The sequence below is a fragment of the Lampris incognitus genome, chromosome 10 (genome assembly GCF_029633865.1).
Source record: "Lampris incognitus isolate fLamInc1 chromosome 10, fLamInc1.hap2, whole genome shotgun sequence".
In the NCBI taxonomy this organism is placed as follows: Eukaryota; Metazoa; Chordata; class Actinopteri; order Lampriformes; family Lampridae; genus Lampris; species Lampris incognitus.
The window spans coordinates 54,447,358-54,471,945 of NC_079220.1; the positions used below are offsets into that span (position 1 = coordinate 54,447,358).

General features: G+C 45.3%; 1 protein-coding gene across 1 annotated transcript in view; it reads right to left on the reverse strand.

Moving 5' to 3' along the window:
• cep112 (centrosomal protein 112) overlaps positions 1 to 24,588 on the reverse strand; it is a 150,852-nt gene that overhangs the window by 97,472 nt on the left and 28,792 nt on the right. The window contains exons 8-16 of the mRNA XM_056288467.1: positions 19,276 to 19,362; positions 12,297 to 12,396; positions 11,672 to 11,790; positions 10,914 to 11,057; positions 5,544 to 5,698; positions 4,795 to 4,924; positions 4,459 to 4,551; positions 3,923 to 3,982; positions 711 to 790 (exon numbers count right to left, since the gene is read on the reverse strand). Of these exons, the coding sequence (XP_056144442.1) occupies positions 711 to 790; positions 3,923 to 3,982; positions 4,459 to 4,551; positions 4,795 to 4,924; positions 5,544 to 5,698; positions 10,914 to 11,057; positions 11,672 to 11,790; positions 12,297 to 12,396; positions 19,276 to 19,362 (968 nt within the window). The remainder of the gene's footprint in view (positions 1 to 710; positions 791 to 3,922; positions 3,983 to 4,458; positions 4,552 to 4,794; positions 4,925 to 5,543; positions 5,699 to 10,913; positions 11,058 to 11,671; positions 11,791 to 12,296; positions 12,397 to 19,275; positions 19,363 to 24,588) is intronic.

The window sequence follows — 24,588 nt, forward strand, 5'->3', positions numbered from 1 at the left end:
TTATAAGTACCTCTTGGAAATATTAAACGTCTCTTTTCAAAAATACTCGGAAAAGAAGAGGTGCATCAAAAAAGAACTTTTAACCTCCAGTCTGAAATGGGATGCAGGACCAGGGTGTATTTCAAACTCACCCCAAATCACACCTGCAACCATTTAAGAGGCACTTCATACCACCAATACAGCTGATGCTTCAATATCTACAAGCACATTCAATATTTGCATCCCTGCAGCATCCCTGAATGTAATACAACTTGTGGCCACAGTGTATGTAGCGTGTATAAACAGGCAATCACTCACACACACACACACACACACACACACACACACACACACACACACACACACACACACACACACACACACACACACACACACAATAAACTTGCAATCAGGCGTAAGACTGTTTTTTGTCATTATTGGAGATCGATTTGTTCCTGCTTCTCCGGTTAACAGGCAGAACAAGACTAAAATTGATGTCTTTTCCAAATAAGGTAGGAGGAGGAAGTGCTCGAAATTACAGCCATGTACCAACTCCTTTAGAAGTGTTAGATTTACATATCAGCTATCAGTATTTTCCTCATTCCCATTTGACAAATAACATTCTGCAAATTTCACCTTCATTTCAATGTGTGGAATTAATCCCCTATGATGTGAGTGCTCGTTTGTCTACAAGTTGCTAGCAAGTGATGAGCTTGTTTGTATGTAAGTACCTGAGTGTATCTTCTAATGTGGCAATCTTCTTCTTCGCATCTGTTCTCTGTTTTTCTGCCTCATTCTGGATGGCGAGAACCTGATGGAGGTTGGGGGTGGGGGTGTGGAAGAGACAGAAGGGATGTCAGAGACAGAGAAACAGAAACGGAGGGGTAGTTAGTGAGAGGGAGAGGAGACATCATCAAACACCACTCATGGACTCCTACTGCCTGTGACCTTATCCACCTGGCTGCGTCTTCCCCTCTATATCAGCCCAGTCAGAAGTACCCACGTGGCGCTTTCTGCCTGCGCTGAGGGGCCTCTCTCTCTAAGAGTTATGGCCTCAACATGGGCCCCCTCTTATGTCCAGATGCCCTACTATGGCCTCTTCACATGTCACCTTTCCAAGTGCCAAGGAAGGGGAAGAGGAATCCTTCAAGAGGAAAGCAAAGAGGATAACAAAGGACTGCCTCCTCCTTTTCATTCTTCTCATCTCCTGTCACCTTGCAAAAGGGAGTAGGAGACAAAGACGACGCCTGATTATTAGTATGCGTCCTGGCTGGTTCCAAGGACATTATTGAAAATCAGGATGTGGTTGGGGGAAGAAAAAAAAAAGGCGACATCAAACATCACAAATATACATGTGTGCACACGCACACAAAAACACACAAGTCCACAAAGAAACACAGACACAGTCTTTTTCATAGAGCAACGTAAATGAAATGCTCCCTGACCCTGATGAAAGAGCCCAGAGGTCTGCAAGTATACCAGCAAGAGAGTCCCATGGTGGTGCAGACATGCCAAGCTGCTCACCAAACACACACATGCACACGTGTTCTTTATGACTGCGGGCTTTGAAGACGACCCAGGTGCAGAGTGTGAGATCTTAAAACCTGATCTTCACCTGAGAGGGTCTGCTCTGGTCTGGCTCGATCTAGCCCCACTCATTAAGTACAGCCTCTGTGCTTTATGCTTTATGACAGCCCTACTCTTTTGAAGAGAGTCTTAAATGGGGGGGGGGGGAGTGCATGGAGGGCCAATTAGAGTTCCCATGGAATCAACATAGAGGTTTAAGTTTTGTTTTTTTTAATCACATATAACCTGTACTGATCGTCACCTATACACCAGTATCTGGCCCAGCAATGACAAGAAAGTTTTGTAGGTATTTTTCAATGGTATTTTAGAGTTTGTGTCATTTCCTGGAAAACAATAAAAAAAAATGTTAACTCATCCTGCACTTAGGGACTTATACTAATTTTGCATCCAATGAAATGCTTTCCTGAATTTATATGTTTCCCCCCCATGACTATAAATATAAATTCTGCCAGTTACTGACCGGGGCACAGGCTCTACAAGCTAGCTAGCAGTAAAGGGTCATTGCTGTGTTTTTGGCTGTGCTAACTCCCGCAATTCTTTTCCGACCACCAGGTGGGTCGCCTCGGCTGGGGAGATCTGCGAGAAGGGCTCAGTACGCATCTAGAGTCACCGCCGCACACCGCCGTACCCAGTCCCCTCTGCTGGCCCACCTTCCGGCATGGTGTCAGATACCATCTTGCGGGGCCCCCTTCCGTCCAAGTGTATCTGCTGTTTGTAGTAGCTGCAGCCTGCAGCTACTACAAACATGCCCCCATGGTACAACACCTGCCCACATCAGTACAAGAAATACCAACTCCAGAGCAGCAAATGCCCACTTCTAAATACAAGAAAGCCCCCACCCCCCCCCCCACTGAGGTTAAGGTGAGGAGATTAAGGTTTGGGCCAGTGATGGGACTGGGCGTGTCTTGTACTAGTACTGCAGGCTGCAGCTGGACCATTCTCCTTCCGTCTGCGCTGTATTCAGTGCTATTGGCTACTGTAAACGCCAATCAATATCTGCGACAAGTCCTTCCCTAGCTTCCTGTTTTTACAAGAAACACGTAAATATGTGGAATCAAATAGCACTCAGCTAGCCGTTTCATGGAAACTTTAAGCGCAGAGCAAAAGGCAACCTCCACATCTGAAAAGTGAAGGCAATGCAGAAGTAACTTAAAACTGAATTCTTTCTAATGGCCAGCTGGAGGCGACTGCACAGGTTGCAAAAAGGCTCCATAGACTCCCATGTTAAAATGCCCAAATTTACAGCAGAAATAAACATATTTACAGCCTGGTTCAAAAACTGGTTTTGGTCTCTATAGCTAATTTCCCCCACTGTGATAACTGAATGAAGGGGGGGGGATTTTCATATAAGTCATCCATTTTATTAAGGCTTGAACTTGTGCATAATTAGGGGCGTGTCTGCTTTGAGTGACAGATAGGTCAGGCCCCTTCCAGACCTGGTCGCAATGCGTATCCATGGCACTATTTACATTTAAATAGCCGCAAATTTGCTTTTGGGTGTTGTCTGGTTGATCTATCCATGTTAAAAAAATGTTTTTTTTCAGTGAATCTTAGTTACACTAATGTTGTTCATGTGAAGGAGCCATTTTGAGTTGGTCTCGTTTTCTTAGCATGTGATGAATTTGGAATGAGCTGAAATGAACAAGAAAATGCCAAAGTGAGACTCATGAAACTTGTATGGTAGTTACAAGTTAGTAGTATCATGGTATAATGTTTGGCAATGACAGGTGCAGTCAGGCTGCTGGTATAGATGGGCTTGCATAGTGTCCTCGGATTCTCTGTCAGATCCACCCCTCGCTGCTCCTCAACGCCACCCTCTCGTCCAATTATGGTCACGTTTGGTTTCAAGAAACCAAGATGGCGACGGAAAATACTAAACTCGATGCTTCAAAATGGTAGTCCACAAACCAGTGGGTGACGTCATGGTGTATATGTCCATTATTTTATAAAGTATATGGTGCAGAGAGGGTTAGAGTGACGTGCACGCTTCAGTCACATGCTCCTCAAAAAGTTCTCACACAACTATTTCAACATGTCGACATTTCATTTAAATTTTTACTCCAATTTGCAACCTTTTACTCTGCTAGTTATTCTTTCTTTTGCATAAGGATCTCTTCTTTCTGCTTCTCTCTCTTCCATAACCACTTCTACATCAACCAGTTAATCACAGTTCTGATGTCATGAGACTAGACATTATAAAAGTAAAGGTGCAGCCAGTGGAAGCATGTGGCTCCAGGCTTGTGCCTCCACCTGACCATTATCAGTTCCAAGGTTGCTTCAAAGGTGCCCTTAGGAAACCATGAAAAGCCCCAAGTTCAATGGACATGGATGACACAAAGGGACGAGCACACACTACCTTTTTCTCACACTTGGTCTGCAGTTCATCTTTCTCCTGCTGAAACCTGGTCTCTACGTCCTGGAACAGGGAGGTGGAGAGATGCAAGAGGGGACAAGTCGTAACATATTCCCACATTAGCTACCAGCTAGTAGGCCCACAAATGACAAGATCAGAATCAGCAAGAGAACCTCTTTAATTCATCAAGTTCAATGGATACTCAAGGAATCGACTATGGGACTGAAACACTAGGTGCTGAAACAAGTGAGACAGAAGTGTGACTGCAGACTATACATAAACACACAACACATATACATGTACAGCCAAAGAACTTTAGCAATGCTGGCATACTTGGAAGTAGCATGGTTTAGAAATTACAGTTATGCTAATAAAAAGCAAAGATGTTGAAACAGAGGCGTAAAGAACATGACAACATCCTAGTCAGCTGTACACATACATACGCGGACTTATACGAACACACACATGCTTGCATGCACACATACACACACACACACACACACACACAAACACACACCATTGAGTCCACTTTCACATACCCTGAGTTGTTTTTGTCTTCTGTGTTCACTATCCTGTACTTGGTGTCTGAGCTGAGCCACCGTCTGCTCCAGTTCCTCTATCACCTCAGAGGCCTGCAGAGGACATGGAGAAGATTAAGTGAACCGCTTATGTGGGCTGGAATAAACCAAGTAGCTACTGAAAATGTCCCTGCCCAACTGTGAAATCCTCTCCAAGAAGACTACTAATAAAAATAGATGTCAAACTTTTCCCAGAACCTTGTAATCCTTGTCCATCAGTGGTGAGGAAGAACTAGTCGGGGCGAGCGGTGATAGCAAAGTGAAATTGGTATTGGATGCACAGTGGTAGTGGTGTACCTTGGTAGCTGAGAGAGTGTGCTCCTGTTGAAAATGGTTCATGTCTGTCTCATGTTTGGCCCGGAGCTCCTGCAAGGTCTGCTCATGCTGTTCACTCAGCTGATCCTTCTCCTTCAGCAGGGACATGCTCCTATAGACAGTTGACAAACACATATTCATCAGTGAAGCTTTGACTCAGATGTTGGTGAGAATATTACAGTATAGCACGTTCAGTATTGGGGAACGTTACTCTTAAAAGTAACTTGTAACATAACAACGTTACTGCTGTTAAAAGTAACTTGTTACATTACAGTGTTACTTCTTGAGAAAAGTAATGTGTTATGGTACTTTAGCGTTACCAAATATGGAAACCTCTTTGAGATTCCTTGCGCATGTTGGTTATGTTGTCCAGAGGGCGTGTAGCCTACTGTACACCTACCTGTGAAGGTATTGACTCTACCATCATCACATAGCCGAGTCTACAGCCTGGAATCTGCAACTCTGCAGGCTCATAACAGGAATGACAGACGCAATATCCCCTTTATGATTCTTTATTAACGATTATGTTTAATCAACAGCCTTAAATATGTCTATCACAGTTCAAATCTTTCTTTTTGTGCCAAAAAAAGTTTCCTGAAGATGTCTTGTCGTTAATTTAGTCTGCTAACCCTGCTATTTGGCCCCCAATTTTCTACTTCTAGCCATACTTACATCATTTTTTCCTCCCCCTCTATCTTTCCTTATCACACCCAGATTAGACAAACCCAGACCGTTGGATGGCCTCCTGCAGTTCAGCACCAATGGTTGCAATGTGGATCTCCAGCTGGGCCTTCTCCTGGGTCAACCTCTGGCGCAAGGCGTTGCCCTTCTCCACTTCCACCAACTGCTGCTTCACCCGGAGTTCCAGCTCGCGCACCATTTGCTCCTGGACAACAAAAAGACACGGACACCTATAAAACAGCGCGAACCACTAAGGGCACCAGGTAGGAGACAAATATCACAGGTCAGAGGATGGAATGCTTTTAAATGCTGAGGGGGCAGAAAAGGAGAGGCTAACCTCAATCTGAGCAATACTGAAATGATGGGAAACAGCTTCATTCAATATACCCAAGTCTACATTTGAAACTGGACTCTGAAACAGGAGAGATAGCTGCATTACACCTGCAGTTCTTATAGAAAATCAACATTTCCCCCACCCCCCAAGACCTCAGTAAATCCCTGTGACTAAATCTCTCATAGCATTGTGCCACCGTACCACCACATTATTAATTTCATCACGCAAAACAACAAATATGACACCTTAAACATATACACCTTCTAAGAAACAGGTATGAAGTGCTCATCAATAATACGTGGTCATTCCTCATGTTAACTATACATACAACACTTTGCTTTAATTGCAACCGGGCCTCATTTATATAAGGCATGCTGCTTATATAGAGTGCTCCTGGACCAAATCCAAGCTGACGTTGTGATTAATGTACAAGTCATCTTGATGTCAAAATGAGTGGTTTAACATTGATTTTTGCCAAAGCCTGTGATGCATCAAAGGCAAAAACTTATTTCGATCCAAAGCTTACGCAAAAGGTCAAATCAGCACCAGCCCACTCACAGCTGCATCGGGTAAATTCTTATCAAATGAAAATGCTTTAAAATGACAACTATGATGTTTCTGTTGGCAGCTTTGCTTCAGCAGCACCAAAAGTTCCACTGCAACACACTCTGAAGTCATCTGTTCCTGCTTTGAAAGTTTCCTGCTCCAACCCCAAGCTACAGGTTTCACCATGCTGCCCTAATCCCCCCCCCCTTTTCTCCCCAATTGTACTTGGCCAATTACCCCACTCTTCCGAGCCGTCCCGGTCGCTGCTCCAACCCCTCTGCTATTCCCCCCGGTTCCCCCTCCCCCCTGAACAGGCGCCCCGACCGACCAGAGAAGGCGCTAGTGCAGCTACCAGGACACATCCCACATCTGGCTTCCCACCTGCAGACACGGCCAATTGTGTCTGTATGTAGAGATGCCTGACCAAGCCGGAGGTAACACGGGGATTCGAACCAGCGATCCCCATGTTGGTAGGCAACAGAACAGACCGCTGTGCGACCCAGATGCCATGCTGCCCTAATTCTGACTCAAGGATAAACTTTTGACATAATAAAGTATAAAAGGTTATTTTTCTGTTTGGAAAACCTTGGTACCAAAAGTTAAAAGGTCGTAGCTTCTAACACCTCCCTGTGCTGACTGAAGCCTACCACTAAACAGCAATGTGAATATCAACAAACATATAAATATATGATTTAGATGGGCAACATGTGTGACAATTGAAGCAAATACCTGCAAAAACCTAAAAATGTTATTGGAGAACCATTCTCAGAATTGACTAGAACAAATTTACTACCAGTAGTGTCAAGAAGCTGCAACTGCACTACAGTACTGCACAACAAGACAGTCATACCAGTGCCGAGCCTGAAGGAGAACTATTCTAACATAATTATCAAATTCCAAGTGTCAAACAGGCGATCAAGGAGCCTGATTTTAAATGAAGGGAGTGATCAAAGTCCAGCTGATTAAGACAGGAACTTCAGGCAGTGTCTTAATGAAAAGACATGGCTCTGCTCTGCATACTGTCCCCCCAGCGTGTGTGCGTGCGTGTGTGTGTGTGTGTGTGTGTGTGTGTGTGTGTGTGTGTGTGTGTGTGTGTGTGTGTGTGTGTGTGTGTGTCAGGGTGGAATGCGGTGTCGGCAGGCTGATACGAGCGATGACAGGGCGCTGATTAAAGATGGACGTGTGCTAGCTAGTCTATCTAGACGATGACAGCGTTTAGTGATGACAGGGGGGGAGAGGAGGGGAGGGTCGGGGGGGGGGGTGCTTAGAGAGAGTGAGGCAGGAAGGCCAGTCGTAGCCAGAGTCAGTGAGAGGGGCCCTTTGTCTTCGGCGTGGCCAACAAGAGACTTTAAGAAAGAGAACAAGGGGCCTATGTCACGCTGGGACGCGTGCTGACACTTAGCTCCCTGGCGGGAGATGAGAGGCGGTGGCGCTTCACATCAGCGCTGGACTAAGCACACCTGGGCACGCCGTATGCGAGCATAATGCGTTGGCTGCTTTAGAAGAATTACTTGGTGTGAAGCGTGCGCTGTGTAAACTACATTATGAGCGCCACGCCCCTTGAGATTCAGAGGCAATAATGAACTCTTTGAGGTTGGAGTAAAAAAGCTGGCGATTTGTAATGGTGTCACACAGCATGATGGACTGACCTTTGACATTTTTTTGCATCAGACCTCATTATCACCCATCTTCATAACCTTGCAGCGTTCTCCTGTGTCTGCATGTTTTGTTTCAGACACGGGGAGGCTGAGGGATAAAATTGAGAGAGTAGGCAAGAGACAAAAACACAGACATTTCTAAAGAAAAAGGTGTCTGTTGTGCGCCATTTTAAACCAATACGTGCATCTTCACACTCAGTTGCCGAGAGACGGACCTGTATGAGCACACGCTCACAATGTGAGGTGAGCAGGGCAGATATGAGGTTACCTTTAGTTTCATACACCTACTCAGTTACTCCATCTGCTATGCCCCGTGCATGAATAACATCCAAAAATAATAGCGTCAAAGACTTTGCAGCCCCCTCGTGAAATCTCAAACCTGAGTCAGATAGAAAGCCAAGCAGGTAGTGACGGACGAGACGAACGCTCACCAGCACTGGTCTGAACCCCCTGTCTTTGTTGTAACATCCCATCAAGCCCAATACACTCAGGACTCAGGAGTCAGGAGTCAGGCACACTTTACTTGTTGTTTCTATTCATGCACTACCATGTGCCTCCTCCAATACACGTGGAGTCGCCAGCCGCTCCTTTTCACCTGACAGTGAGGAGTTTCACCAGGGGGACGTAGCGCATGGGAGGATCACGCTATCCCCCCAGTTCCCCTTCCCCCCTGAACAGGTGCCCTGACAGACCAGAGAAGGCGCTAGTGCAGTGACCAGGACACACACCCACATTCGGCTTGGTCGGATGTCCCTGCAGGGATGTCCGACCAAGCCGGAGGCAACACGGGGATTCGAACCGCCGATCCCTGTGTTGGTAGGCAACGGAATAGACCGCTACACTAACTGGACGCCCCCTGGAAACACATCTTTGTGTGAGAATATATCTTTATATAGAACAGAACATCTAAAAAAAAGCTCTGTTTTTATGTAATCAACTTCACAAAAATAGCAGAACAAGAAATGCCTTTCAAACTGTACAAAAACACAAGGCAGCACTGCCTTCCAAGGTTTCACTAGACATCATACAGAACAAGGGGTGTTGCAGTATCTCACCTCAGCTGGCATCTCCTATAAAGAGCCTACACAAAGTGTGTGAGAGAGTGTGTGTGTGTGTGTGTGTTTGTGGGTGTGTGTAGGTCAGCCTGACTCAGTGCCGTACAGCAGCTAATTTCCATTGACAGAGGACTCTTTTCATCCTCCAGAGGCCTCGCCTGTCCTTAATTATTAAAGAAAAGCTATACTGAGGGTCCTGCACCATCCCACTTTTGATGCCTCTCAAATGTGATCCTGCTGACAGACTGAGTCTAAAAGCAATGTGTGCGCCTGTGTGTTACCACAACAGCACCTGAATGCTAATGTTGTTAACAATGCCATATTCATTAGCCATTGCGTCTGACTGGCCCCTGGTGTGGCTAATCCTCGCTAACGAAATGCATGCTATCCTACCTAAAACCCAAATCCCCTCATAGGAGATCAAAGAAGCGCCAGTTTCGGCAGGTGTGTGTCTGCGTGCGCGTGCATTTCCCCGCTCCCTCCCAGAAGCATACGTCACATTTAGAACACACATTCGGCAGCATTTATAAAATAAGGTATGGAAGATAAGACAGCCAGTCTCAACTGTTGTCCACAGCAGATGATCTTTTCTCCTTTTCTCAATTTCATCTAACCATGAACAAAAGACATAAACAGGCATCCGGGTAGCATTGTGGCCTATTCCCTTGCCTACCAACATGGGAATCGCCGGTTTGAATCCCCATGTCACTTCCGGCTTGGTTGGGCGCCCCTACAGACAAAATTGGTTGTGTCTGTGGGTGGGAAACCAGATGGGGGTATGTGTCCTGGTCGCTGCACTAGCGCCTTCTCTGGTCAGTTGGGGCGCCTGTTTTGGGGGGGGGGGGAACTGGGGGAAATAAGTGATCCTCCATGTGCTACGTCCCCCTGGCGAAGTTCCTCACTGTCAGGTAAAAAGAAGAGGCTGGCGACTCCACATCTTTCAGAAGAGGCATGTGGTAGTCTGCAGCCCTCCCTGGATCAGCAGAGGGGGTGGAGCAACAACCGGGACAGCTTGGAGGAGTGGGGTAATTGGCCGGGTACAATTGGGGAGAAAAGCGGGGAAAAGAGGAAGGCCAAAGAAGAGGTTTATGGATGTGGTGAGGGAGGACATGCAGGTGGCTGGTGTGACAGAGGAAGATGAAAAAGACAGGAAAAGATGGAAACGGATGAGCCGCTGTGGCGACCCCTAATGGGAGCAGCCGAAAGTAGTAGTAGTAGTAGTAGTAGTAGTAGTGGCAATACATCACTGATGTGTCTTGTGGAAAGTGTTGAAAAAAGATATAATTTATTGCTTAAGATATCAGGTGGCATGGCCTTCTTATGTTATATATAAGTCATGAGAATAGCTTGAGCCAGATTCAAATAATCAGTCACGTCGTTCCCCTTTTTCTGAACCTCTTTTTCTAACTGTTCCCTGCGTCCCCGCCTTCTTAGCACTTATTTTCCATAGGTTTGATTATTCCAGGAAAATGTCGCCAGATTGTATATTCAAATGGGCAGCTGGACAGTTTAACAGAATGGTAGCTAGATAAAATAACAGTTTAGTATTGAGTGAAGAGAGAGTAGGTGGGAAAGTTTGCGTTCATTTTTTTTTTAATCACTCTGGCCAACACAAACACCAGAGAGAAGAAAGTCTTGACTGTCAATCAAAGTTGCACAGCACATATGGCATATGTCCAAATAATACAAAATAACCTACCCGCCACTGTGGCGGGTGACTTGATGATTCTACCTTGCCACAGCAAACAGTCTACCCAAATCTGGCAGGTGACAGGTTTTAATTTCAGACCCTGACACACTCACACACACACACATCTTCTGACTTACAGTGGCCTTTGTCTGGTCATTGTACTCGGTCTCCATCCTGGCTAGTCTGTGAGTGGTGTCCTCCAGTAGCTCCTGGATGCTATCCGTGTGTTTCTTCTGGAGCTCAAACTTCTCTTGCTCCATCTCCGATACTGCAGCATGCAGCTAAAGGGCAAAGTAACAAGTAAAAAAACTTTCTGTGAGGCCAAGCAGATGGCCTACATCCATGGTGCAACCAAACCTCCCTGCCTTGATAGGTCTTTAACAGATTGCTACCAGTTTCTCTTCTGTCCCCCTAATGTATTTTCATCTCTCTTGTCTCTCAGGGATATTTCACATAATCCATTTAATTAGACATGTAAGCGTTTGCTTTTTCAGGGGTAAGCAACCTCTTTTGGAGGGCCACAGAGTTAATTTTCCTCACTGCATCTGAGAAAAATCGCTCCTCAAGTTTGCTTATCACACGCTAAGTGACCCTGAACAGATGAGTGGAAATTTCATTAAGATCTTACCGAATGCCTACGGTTAGCTAGAGTTAGCAAGAATGAAAACACAATTTACCCTGGGCACAGTGCATTAATTTTTTACCACTAAAAAAAACCACACCAACATAGCCAAGACATGAAAGAATAAAGATTTTTCCAACACTACAGGAGAGCCCGTCTGCTTGTGGCTAAGTCTGCCGGTCTCATGCTATCAAACAGTCTTCCTCTGGCTTTGGGCTGCTTACAGGGGGCTGGGCTACAGAATATTCAAGCCCTTCAACTTTTCTCTTCTACCTTCTTCTCCCACTCGTTTTTCAGGGAGTCGGCGCTCTGATCTGACATCTTCTTTAGCTCTGCGATCTGCTTTTCTTTGCTCTCACGGATGACCTGGGACTCCCGCAGCACACTTTGTACTATGGGTGAGAAAAACACACACACACACACACACACACACACACACACAGACACACACACACACACACACACACACACACACACACACACACACACACACACACACACACACACACAGCAGTCAGGCCCTGCCTGAGGGTAGATACACAGGTGGACAAACACAGATACTGACATACTAGCAGTCCTGCTTGCTGACACACTGTCAATAAATCAATATGAGTAAAGACATTACTCCTATCAAATGGCCAGGAGTCCGCTGCAGTGCTCCACCATTGTGTTTAGAAGAGGAAGCAAAGAGGGTAGAGGGGCAAAAGGAGCGGATGCATGAAGGAAATACAGACATTTTGTGATTGAACCGTAGGCCGAGTGACACAGCTGGCAAACTTCACAACACACCAGTGGGGTCCCCTGTGGAACTGTATCTGTGGGCTTTTTGCTGTGAGTGTTCCCGAGACACTAGCATAAACATCCCTCCAATTACCCTTGCAGTCCTGTGACCTCTCACCTTTCCTCTCCAGCCTGCGAATGGTCTCGTCAGATTCTTTGTTCTTGGCTCGGTACAAAGTCTTCAACTCATCGATCTCACCATTCTTTCGGTCCAGAATCTGTGGGGAGAGATTATATTCAACTCATTGGTGAAAATTTGCAGTGGAAGAGTACCACATTTATTACTGCTACAGATTTATTTATTTATTTTATAAAAGAGTTGCCACCGAAGCATCCCAGTTACAGATATCATAGTAAAACAAAATTTTGAATCACTGTCACATAACGTGAAACTCTTAAGGGCAATAAGGTGTTACCTTCTTTTTTTTTTAAGGACTTTCCCCCCCTTTTTCTCCCCAGTTGTACCCGTCCAATTACCCCACTCTTCCGATCTTCTGATCCGGGGAGGGCTGCAGACTACCACATGCCTCCTCCAATACATGTGGAGTCACCAGCTGCTTCTTTTCACCTGACAGTGAGGATTTTCGCCAGGGGGACGTAGCACGTGGGAGGATCACGCTATTCCCCCTGGTTCCCCCTCCGAACAGGCGCCGCGACCGACCAGAGGAGGTGCTAGTGCAGCGACCAGGACACATACCCACATCCGGCTTCCCACCCGCAGACACGGCCAATTTTGTCTGTAGGGACGCCCGACCGAGCCGGAGGTAATACGGGGATTCAAACCGGCGATCCCCGTGTTGGTAGGCAACAGCATTGAGGTGTTACTTTTGATACTGTAACACAGATGCTAACTTTGATGGAAGTCTCTCAGTCATGTCAGTGAGATCATTCCAGAGGTGGTGGGAGGAAGTATGTGCATCTTTATGGCTCTATTTTCCTGTACATGATTTCAAGACTTCCATCTTTCATGTGCATCTTTATTCCTTGGGTGGTTGTGGACTAATTGAGCAAAACATTAACACCTGTGTAGGTGTGATGCGCTAACTGCAGATGCCTGCTGCTGCCAGCTGTGTCTAATTAGTTAAATGAGTCTTGGGAGCCCTGGTGCACCACTATAAAGATGGGACAAAACATCCTGAATTAATGCGGGTGGACATTAATCACAAAACAGACACTTGTGGCTTGACTGATGAATGGCCTCTGCACTCTTTTTCGGTTATGTGTCACATTGTTTCTTGTGCTGTTGAGTGCATTTTTGTTTGTTTGTTTGTTTCTTTGTAGTGCAATAAGTTTAAAGCGGCAGCCCAGTGGTACAGTGGTTAGCACGGTCGCCTCACAGCAATAAGGTCCTGGGTTCGAGCCCTGGGGTAGTCCAACCTTGGGGGTCATCCCGGGTTGTCCTCTGTGTGGAGTTTGCATGTTCTCCCCGCGCCTGCGTGGGTTTCCTCCGGGTGCTCCGGTTTCCTCCCACAGTCCAAAGACATGTAGGTCAGGTGAATCGGCCGTACTAAATTGTCCCTAGGTATGAGTGTGTGTGTGTGTGTGTGTGTGTGTGTGTGTGTGTGTGTGTGTGTGTGTGTGTGTGTGTGTGTATATGAGTGTGTGTCGGCCCTGTGATGGCCTGGTGGCCTGTCCAGGGTGTCTCCCTGCCTGCTGCCCAATGACTGCTAGGATAGGCCCCAGCATCCCCACAACCCTGAGAGCAGGATAAGCGGTTTGGATAATGGATGGACGGATGGGTGGTTGGTTGGACAGTCTTATTTTTTCCAGGTTATTGTTGATCTTTTTCCTGCTGTTTAACGGTGGTTTAAGTTTCCCCAACAGCAAAATGGGGGCTGCATTCCTCTAACAATATTCCTCGTGAGATCTAGAATTCCTCTGGCTTAAAAATTATACCTTAAACTCTTCTCTCTTGCTCTCAAAAATAAGTATATCTTTATATGTTTGCCTTTGGAAGTTAAGGAGCTGATTAGCATAACTGACAGAAACCCATCTGTCTCCTCTTTTTAAATTATGAGCCCAGTTAGAAGCTTGTCCTCAAGCTTTTCTTTCCCCAAAACATGAACCTCCTTCTATGCCTCAAGGCTAGCAAACTAGTCTATCTATCTAAACTGGAGCATCCAAAGGAACGGCCCAGCCTGGATTCAAATGTTATGCACCCAACTCATTCATACGCAGACCCAATACACATCCGTCAACTTTGGAACACCCTCTCCCAAGGGAACAGCAAAACAGGGTGATGCTCAAAGTTCCACACCCCACCTTGTCTATGAAGATGTTTTCAGACAACTCATCCTTCCCAGTCTTACCCAAGGTATGGCGGTGCCTCCACTCATTAGACCTGTGATGAGATTATTCAGTTTGGAAAGAGATCTTCCCCTGGTTCTACTCCTACAGCAGAGGAAGTGTCACCAAGACTTTCAAGATGGTTGGGAAGAATCACCTGAAGTCGATTTCCATGTAATGGAAAGCCCTGCCTCCCCTACCTTGACTGAAGGGGTATGCAGATTTCTTTTCTGGTCTGAAAGCCTTGCTCAACCAGCATACCACCGGCCAAGACCATAGGAAGAGCTTTTCTTTCCTGCCACAAAAAAAAAAGGTCCACAGCACCCAGGAAATTGAGATAGTGCAGAGTGTGTGACCAAATGTCTCTCCACCCCTTCCTTCATCCAGTTTTGTTCAGTCATCAAATGGCTACAAACGAGGTAGATTACTGTATGTCACCCAGTCATTCAGTCGCAACCCCAGCTGCTGGCTCTAGAGCTGAGAGGAACCTCAAAGGAAACTGTCAAATCCATTTGTTGCTTAAATTTATAAATCTAATTTATTGCCATAACTCCAAAACTAACCTACTTCACTCTAGTCAAATGTGCTGCTCGTACTGTGTCACAGCCCCCCCCCCCCAACACCACGTAGCCTAAAGATGCATGTGTTAATGTAATCCACCATTTATTCTCTGGCAATAAAATGGTGTTGTAGTTAAACTGTGCAAGTAAAGGACATGTCATTAAGCAGCCAGTTACAACACACGGAGGGGATCTCAGCAGGGTACTCTGTATTAAAGTATATAGATACAGTGGAAAATCATCAGTCCTAAAGCCTAAAGGTTTGTTTTTCTTTCGCCGTTTTTGGCTGGACTGGCCGGTGGGCAAGCCCTACAAACGTGAATGTTGCTGACTGACTGAGTGACCACATTAGCGTGACTGACTGAGTGATCATGGTTAGAGTAGCTGACTGAGTGATCAGTTGACACAAATGGGCTGCTGGCTCAGGTAACCAACAACGTCACTGAAGCTACACGTTTAGTCAGCCAAGAGCGGAAAGACACGAGGGAAAGCGCAGTTAAAGCACCCCAAACAACAACCACTCTGATAAAATACTCGCTGGCGAATTCAAAAAAAGGATTGCACGGCTTTTGCAGCCGTTTAACCTGCACAAATAAGACAAAAAGAAACTTTGTACTTCTCAAAGCACCCGCAAAGGGTGAAATGCAGTGCCAACCGAATAGCGCCTCGGTGCTCCGGTGCTATTTGCACATATTTAAATTAGGTAATATGCATACATTTGGCGCAAAATTGGCCCCTTTCTATCCAAATGAGCCTCATTGCAAAAAAGTCCAATTAAAATACCAGTGCTAATAGCCACACACAGTTAGAGTGAAAAATATTCATTAGAGGGAAAATTACTAGCATCTTCAGAGGGTTGGTCTTAAGTGATGCCCAGACTTTGCAGTGATCACGGCAGCAGTGATTGTAGCCAGGCAAAGGCATCGCCATATGTCAGTCATGCTTGTGAGCAGATATTTCGCAGGAGAATATCACTTGTTGATGTAACTGAGACGGAAGTCATTCACAGATACAGGTTGCCAGGTCTAACAATTCTTGCAATACTTGATAAGATCAAGGAGGACATTGAACCTGCCTACTGTGTTCTTGGCGCAAAGCCACCACTTGTACTTTGCCACATGGATAATTGCAATCAGACGCAAAACAAGGGCAAATTGTACTCGGCTGCAAAACTTTATGGGCATGTTTGCACTGTAATATCAATTGTGCAATATCTTTTGTGAATTGGACCTTGAGATGGGGCAGATAATGGTTGCAAGTGATATGAAATTCATGGTGCTATCGGCAGCCGCAATCCATTCTTTGTGGATTCCCCTGTCAATACAGAGTGAGTCTTAGAAAAATGAGAGACATCCGCAGATAGAAACAGATGAATAGAAACAGATGAATGAGGTGGGGGAGTTAAAAGAATAGTTATACTTAGAATTAAATTTAGTTCTCCTTCAAATCCATAAACAAATATTACTGGGACCATGACAGAACATAGCAGATCAACATTTAATACCCAAGAATTCACATTATAGACACTACCACTGACTATCCCTGTAACAAACTGGCCACAATTTTGAACACTGACCATACACAGTCCAGCCATACACTAGGTTTTGACCTAATCTTGTTTTCTTTGCATTTAGCCTTGTTGTTCAGCATGCCATTCTCGACAAGTGGGATGGGAGATGAAAGGAAGAGAGATGGGTGGGCTGTAGAGGAAGGTTCACACAGCAGTTAGGGATACCTAATTTTTCCCTTGTCACTCCAGATAAATTATGTGCTTTTTTTGGGGGAGCTATTGAGCAACAGGGTGACAGACAAGGTGCAGAAGAGTGCACCTGGATCTGGGAAATGACTGCTTTTAGGGCATACATTTTAGGCTTTTACTAGACAACCAAGAACACAGACACTCCAACCTGGCTAGCTGTGACCCCTACTAACACCGTCAGTCACTAGAGAAAGCAGAACCACCCTGACAAAGACAACAAACAGCCCCTAGGCTAAAGAACATTTGTGCCTGTATTGTTAAAAATCCCCGCCTCACAGCATCTTTTCTATGCCTTAGAAAAGGAGACTAAAATTTCACAACTAAAAAAAGACTGTTGGTATTAGTAGCAGCATGAGATAAACATGGCTTCAAGACCCGTTGTTGTTGTCTGATGCGATCGAGTGGTCTCTGCTTTTCCCAGATAGTTTACATGCTTGCCTCAGGATCAGAGGACCAGGGCACTATGAAAAACTGCTTGTTTATGCACTTCACTGCTGTAAACACATGACCCAAGTTTATTTAATATCTTAGCAGCACACACATTGCTGATCTACCATTAGCACATAAACAAACACTCAGGCCTTATCTTTTTTCCTACAGCTGTCATTGCACGAGAGGGGACAATGACCAGTCACCTCCCCACCAGCCTATACATTATTCATGAGCGGGCTAATTAAAACAATAGCTAACTTGCCAACCTTCATATAAGCTTGTTAAAGTGCCCTCCCACCATCCTACCCCTTTGAAGCCGGTGGTGAGAATACTGGGTAAAAATGCAGAGAAAATTGAATCAGACATGGCTCACAATCTGTATGCAATTAGTGCGATTTCCCCTGCAATGACATGGCCACTACAGAGAAAGGGGGGGGGGTAGTAAGCGAAAGAGGAAGCTGTCACCCTGTTTCATGTCAAACGCAAAGAAGTGACGGACAGTTTAAAACAGGGAAAATTGGAGTGTTTTTCTGTTTTATTAAAAGCTTCTGTGGCAGCAAGGAAGTCGGGAGGACGACGTGACGGGTCCCAGGTGCTTGATCTGAAGCTGAGCTGATAGGCACCCTCTGAAAATTAAACCGCCTTCGCTGCTGTTTTCACCAGCTGACAAAGAACTTTGAAGACCACGTAAGACGGTTGATGAGGGGCTGATTATTTGCAGGGCTGGGGGGAAATGAGAACAGAGTTTTTTCTTTCTTTTTCATTTGCCTCTAAATGGACTCAAGAGGAGAGTAGATGGGCATCTCGATGCAGGTTAATTCTTTCACCGTGATGCACAAGTTAACTTGAGTTTCCCCAGCAAACACAACTGACTTTTTAACAGTAGAATGACCGTGATTTCACTCCTACCTAAAACGACCACTGGTTTTTAAACTCTATATTCTGTCAAGATAAATACCCAGTTGAGATATTAATGCATTACATATGTTAGTATGTCTGTTATGAAACTAACTGACACCTAAATTAACATTTTAAAAACTTTAATACTATTGTTCAAACAATTTAAAATGGCCGCTGTCCAATGCCCGTAAATACTGCAACGCCTCGGTGGTAGTCATGGTGCGTCTGAAACGGCGTCTGTAACCAGACATGTTGGACATAATCACAAATGAAGTTTAGACTATTTCTCTGCACTGGAGGATGCTAGTGTGTTTCTAGGACAGAGCGACGAACTTCACAAGGAAATGATGCGACCAACACATCATAAATATTGACATGACGTACACAATCACGCGCAAATTATGTGCTGTCATTTTGACTGCTCATGGTTGTTTTAGGTAGAGCTTATCATCATTTTTTTTTTTTTTGTGCAATTGATCTCAAACTCATTTTAATGCAAATATTATGCAGTTTTAGGAGCATTCAGGGAGCGGCAGGTCTGTATCTTTTTCTTTCTTTTTTTGGATCTTTCCCTTTTTTTCTCCCCAGTTGTATCCGGCCAATTACCCCACTCTTCCGAGCCGTCCCGATCGCTGCACCACGCCCTCTGCCAATCCGGGGAGGGCTGCAGACTACCACATGCCTCCTCCGATACATGTGGAGTCGCCAGCTGCTTCTTTTCACCTGACAGTGAGGAGTTTTGCCAGGGGGACGTAGTGCGTGGGAGGATCACGCTACCCCCCTCCAGTTCCCCCTCCCCCCTGAACAGGCGCCCCGACCGACCAGAGGAGGCGCTACTGCAGTGACTAGGACACATACCCACATCTGGCTTCCCACCCACAGACACGGCCAATTGTGTCTGTAGGGACGCCGGACCAAGCCAGAGGTAACACGGGGACTCGATCCAGCAATTCCCGTGTTGGTAGGCAACAGAATAGACCACTATGTTACCAGGAGGCCCCCTGGAACCTTTTTTTTCCCCACAAAGTTATTAAACTTTGAAAATCCAGAACGGTCATATGACCATATTTGGTTGTTCTAGTGTTCCTGTGATTGTCTCTTTTCTCTGTCCAATCTAAATATTAGCCAGTGGCTTTGTGAAAAGTGACAGGATAGCTTACCTTCTGGACGTCTGCGTCATGTCTCTGCTGCATCTTTAGCTTCTCTTCCTGGTGCTTGGCCTCCAATACTTTGACCTTCATTTCAATCTGAAAATACACATGAAAGCCAAAGTTATGTGTCATCCCCCAAAAAGCAGTGTACCATCAGGCTGATTTTCTTACTCTCCAGTGATTACCCGTTTACTTCCTGAAACTACATGTAGTTGCTAAGTTTTTTTTTCTTCTGATTTTGAGATACTTTATTGATCTCCGTAGGGAAATTATGCTCTGCATTTAACCCATCCTAGCTGTGCAGCTAGGAGCAGTGGGCAGCCGCTGTGCAGCACCTGGGGACCAACTCCAGTTCATCTTGCCATGCCTCGGTCAGGGACACAGACAGGAGTATTAATCCTAACATGCATGTCTTTTTTTTGTGGATTTTTCCCCCTTTTTCTCCCAATTGTACTTGGCCATTATCCCACTCTTCTGAGCCGTCCTGGTCGCTGCTCCACCCCCTCTGCCGATCCGGGGAGGGCTCCAGACTACCAAATACCTCCTCCGACACGTGGAGTCACCAGCTGCTTCTTTTCACCTGACAGTGAGGAGTTTCACCAGGGGGTCATAGTGCATGGGAGGATCACGCTATTCCTTCCAGTTCCCTCTCCCCCGTGAACAGGCACCCTGACTGACCAGAAGAGGCGCTAGTGCAGCGACCATGACACATCCGGCTTCTCACCAATAGAAACGGCCAATTGTGTCTGTAGGGATGCCTGACCAAGCCGAAGGTAACACAGGGATTCGAACCAGCAATCCTTGTATTGGTAGGCAACGGAATAGACTGTTACGCTACCCAGACCCCCTTGCATGTCTTTTTGGTGGTGGGGGAAACTGGAGCACCCGGAGAAAACCCACCACAGACACGGGGAGAACATGCAAACTCCACACAGAGGACGACCTGGGTTGACCCCCCCCCCCCAAAAGGTTGGACAACCCCAGGGTCTGAACCCAGGACCTACTTGCTGTGAGGCAAAAGCGCAAACCACTGCGTCACCACGCCGCCTACATATTTATTAGCCAACCTTATTTATTAGTCAGATCTTCTTAAGGGTTGATATTATGTTCCTTGGCTGGCAACAAAGTGGAGTTTTGGTAAGTAAAAGCTTCATAACAAAACTTCCGGTTCTTTTGGTGTCACATTCTTTTAAACATCATATAGGTCTGATGAAACCCGCAACGATATAGACAGGCTGGGTATGAGAGATAGCAAAAACTTGGATGGGGGCGGTCAGGCCCTCTGTTAACAGATTCATTTGGACACACCCACAAACACAACACCAAGTAAGGACATATAGACACATATATTGATAAATCAAACCTCATTAACATTTAAAAGCATGTTTATCCAGACACACACACAGCTTCAAAACTCTGTGTGAAGTTGAAATGAGCCCTACTGTGTCTGTTTGTCAGTGATGAAATCTATCAGTCAGTGGCAGACTCACCAAAGTGAAAGTGTGTGCGTGTGTGTGTGTGTTTGCACACGCACTTGTCTGTACACATGGTAGTTATCCATTAACACAGGCTCTTTTCATGTCGGTGCGGTATTTTCTGAGAATCAAAAGTTCAACCGTTGTCATCTGCGCGTCAGAACAGATCTCCCTGAGCTATTCATATACTCTCTCACACTCACACACGCTCTCTCGCAGGAATGCAAGCCAAAACCACAGCGACCAACAGGTATGTACACACGGAGGCAGGGAGACAGATAAACACACCCAGAGAACACCTCCAACATTCGGTTGCTATTAAACTTCTCTCTCCAGTCATTTTTATTGACTTGGCGCCTCGCTGTTGCCCACTCCATTAAGCAGGACACGGCGGCAGGATGCGTTTCATTCGGCTGCGGCTGCACTCTGACTAACACACTGGAACACAGGGCCTCTTCCCCCGGGCGAGTCTCCCGTTCGCTTTGAAACACCGCCGATGGTTTTGTAGAACCACATGACTGGCTCACTTGTGTGTTTCCCCCTCAAGGCACAGGGCAGGATGGAGGAACCTGACAAACCTGAGGGCGGAGGGATAAGTGGCACCCCCCAGTCATGGCAACTGCCCCTGATGATGCCCCTGAAGGCCTTATGTGAGTGTAACATTTTTCCAGAGCCAAGAGACATGGCGGCTGTAAGGACTACGAATAAACAAAGTCTAGAATGAAAACAAGAGGCTATCTGGCTCGGTAATCACCACTTCCAGATCTGGAACAACTTGCCTGAGGAGTTTCGGCTGGCCACATCAATACTGTCATCTCAATCACAGCTTAAAAAATTAGCATGAGGGGAGTTCGGGTAGCGTAGCGGTCTATTCCGTTGTCTACCAACACGGGGATCGGCGGTTCGAATCCTCGTGTTACCGCCGGCTTGGTTGGGCGTCCCTACAGACATAATTGGCCGTGTCTGCAGGTGGGAAGCTGGATGTGGGTATGTGTCCTGGTCGCCGCACTAGCGCCTACTCTGGTTGGTTGGTCGGTCGGTCGGTCGGGGGGGGGGGGCGCCCAATCACAGGGGAGAGGGAACTGGGGGGAATAGCGTGATCCTCCTACGCGCTACGTCTCCCTGGCGAAACTCCTCACTGTCAGGTGAAAAAAAGCGGCTGGCGACTCCACACATCGGAGGAGGCATGTGGCAGTCTGCAGCCCTCCCCGGATCGGCGGACGGGTTGGAGCAGTGACTGGAACGGCTCGGAAGAGTGGGGTAATTGGCCAGATACAATTGGGGAGAAGAAAAAAAAAAGTTTTTAAAAATAAAGATCACATTATGTTGATTACACATTACGTGCACTCTCAACTCACCAGTGTGCTCTCAAACACAAAATGTGGGTAAACAAATGAGAACATGTGCTCATATGCCTCAGGCACAACATAACCAGGGCAAAAACAGTAGTTTGTCCACATCAAATGGCTCAAATAAAAAAACGAGCGGCTGCTCAGCTTGAAGCCGTTACTCATGCCGTTGAGTCACTGGCTGTGTTGGTGTAGAAATCAAACTGGCTGAGTGGTAAGAATGTTCTTCCTTTGGTAAACTCCACTTGGGCTTGTTTAACTGTGTGCCTGTGTATGTTCCAAACTCACACGCATTTGTGCGTGTAAGCACGCCAGCATCTAACAACATCCCCAAGCTAAGTCTTGTTAGTTCCAGCCATCAAAGTAATGAAGTGAGAGAAAATAATTCTCTTACCCTCGTTGGATGCAGACAAACCTCATTTGACCTTTTCTTTCATAAGTCACAGGGAACCTACTGTAAGGGTCTATATATCTCTATCTACATATACATATATACACACACACATATCTATATATATAAATATATTATATATTTGGGGTGTCGCAATATACCGGTATTGACGATAACCGTGAACTTTACTAAATGAAATATTGATATTGTGTTAGGCGGCAACGGTGGCGCAGTGGTTAGCGTGGTCGCCTCACAGCAAGAAGGGCCTGGGTTCAAGCCCCGGGGTAGTCCAACCTTGGGGGCTGTCCCAGGTCATCCTCTGTGTGGAGTTTGCATGTTCTCCCCGTGTCTGCGTGGGTTTCCTCCCACAGTCCAAAGACATGTAGGTCAGGTGAATCGGCTGTACTAAATTGTCTCTAGGTGTGAATGTGTAACCAGGGGACATGTGCATTCTGAATGTATGTATTCTTTGTGGGGTTTGACATTGACTCAGACCGCTGGGTTAAACTTGGTCAAACGCGACACTAGCTAGCTATTACCACAGTGTGTGGCTACTATTGCTGTGCAAAACCTTGTCATGTAAAATGGAAAGAGCTAAAAGTTATGTAAGGACATGGTCAGTGGACATTAAATCACAGTATATCAGTGTGGTTAGTTGTCAGCCTGTGGTATCACACAAAAACTGTCTGTCCCCTGCTCCCCGCAAGTTTGTTTGTTTCAGTTGAAATTGTATTGATGGCAGATGTTAGGCCCCATGGATCTTTTGTTTATCAGTTCATCTGGTTGCCTTTTCACTATGCATTAAGTGTAATTGTTCTTTTTGTACAGTTATGGTTACAGACTCTCTCCACCTCCCTACACTCGTATTTTGAGTGTAATTCATTTGCCAAAAAAAGAGTGAAAACGCAGAATAAACAAAGTTAAAGATGAATATGACTGATAAAATTATTTTTTCCCAAGTTTTCTATATTATTTTGGCTAAAATAATCGTGTACTGAAAATCAAATATCGCAACAGCCCTAATATATGTGTGTTTGTGTGTGTGTGTGTATATATATAACTTTGTTAAAAAGAAACACTCAACGGTAGAGAAAGTGCTCAACAAATAAGGAGCAAAATAATCCAGTGAGTCATGCACATCACGTGCACAATGTCCAATGGGGAGGGGAGAGGTGCGACATTCAAAAACATGTGATCGCTAACGGCCCAGTTGGGGGCGGTGGTGGTTGGTATTTGTCTATTGTCATGATTTATTTATAATTACAAAATAGATGCTTATATCTATGTCTGCAGCTGCTGGCCAAATCATTCCTGTTATTCAATGTGGACATTTCTGGTTTGCAAATGATACAATATTTGTCAGTCAGACATAGGTGGCACATTTTACTACTGGTTGAATATGTTTTGTTCTTTGGAGAGGATTCCAGGTGGTTGAATAATTAATGTTTCTGTCCGCCAAAGACCAAATATAACGGCTTAAAGATGTTGCATTCTTTAAACGGTTGTTTCTAAAGCTACACATGTGTGCATTAAACCTCTTATATATATATATATATATATATATATATATATACAGAGAGAGAGACAGAGACAGAGAGAGACAGCGAGAGAGAGAGACAGATAGATAGATAGATAGATAGATAGATAGATAGATAGATAGATAGATAGATGATAGATAGATAGATAGATAGATAGATAGATAGATAGATAGATAGATAGATAGATAGATAGATAGATAGATAGATAGATAGATAGATAGATAGATAGATAGATAGATAGATAGATAGATAGATAGATAGATAGATAGATAGATAGATAGATAGATAGATAGATAGATAGATAGATAGATAGATAGATAAATAGATAGATAGATAGATAGATAGATAGATAGATAGATAGATAGATAGATAGATAGATAGATAGATAGATAGATAGATAGATAGATAGATAGATAGATAGATAGATAGATAGATAGATAGATAGATAGATAGATAGATAGCCTCCATGGATCAGACTTGTTTTTCCCAGCACATCCCACAGCTGCTCGATTGAATTGAGATCTGGAGAACTTGGGAGGCCAAAGCAACACCTTGAACTCGTTGTCAAG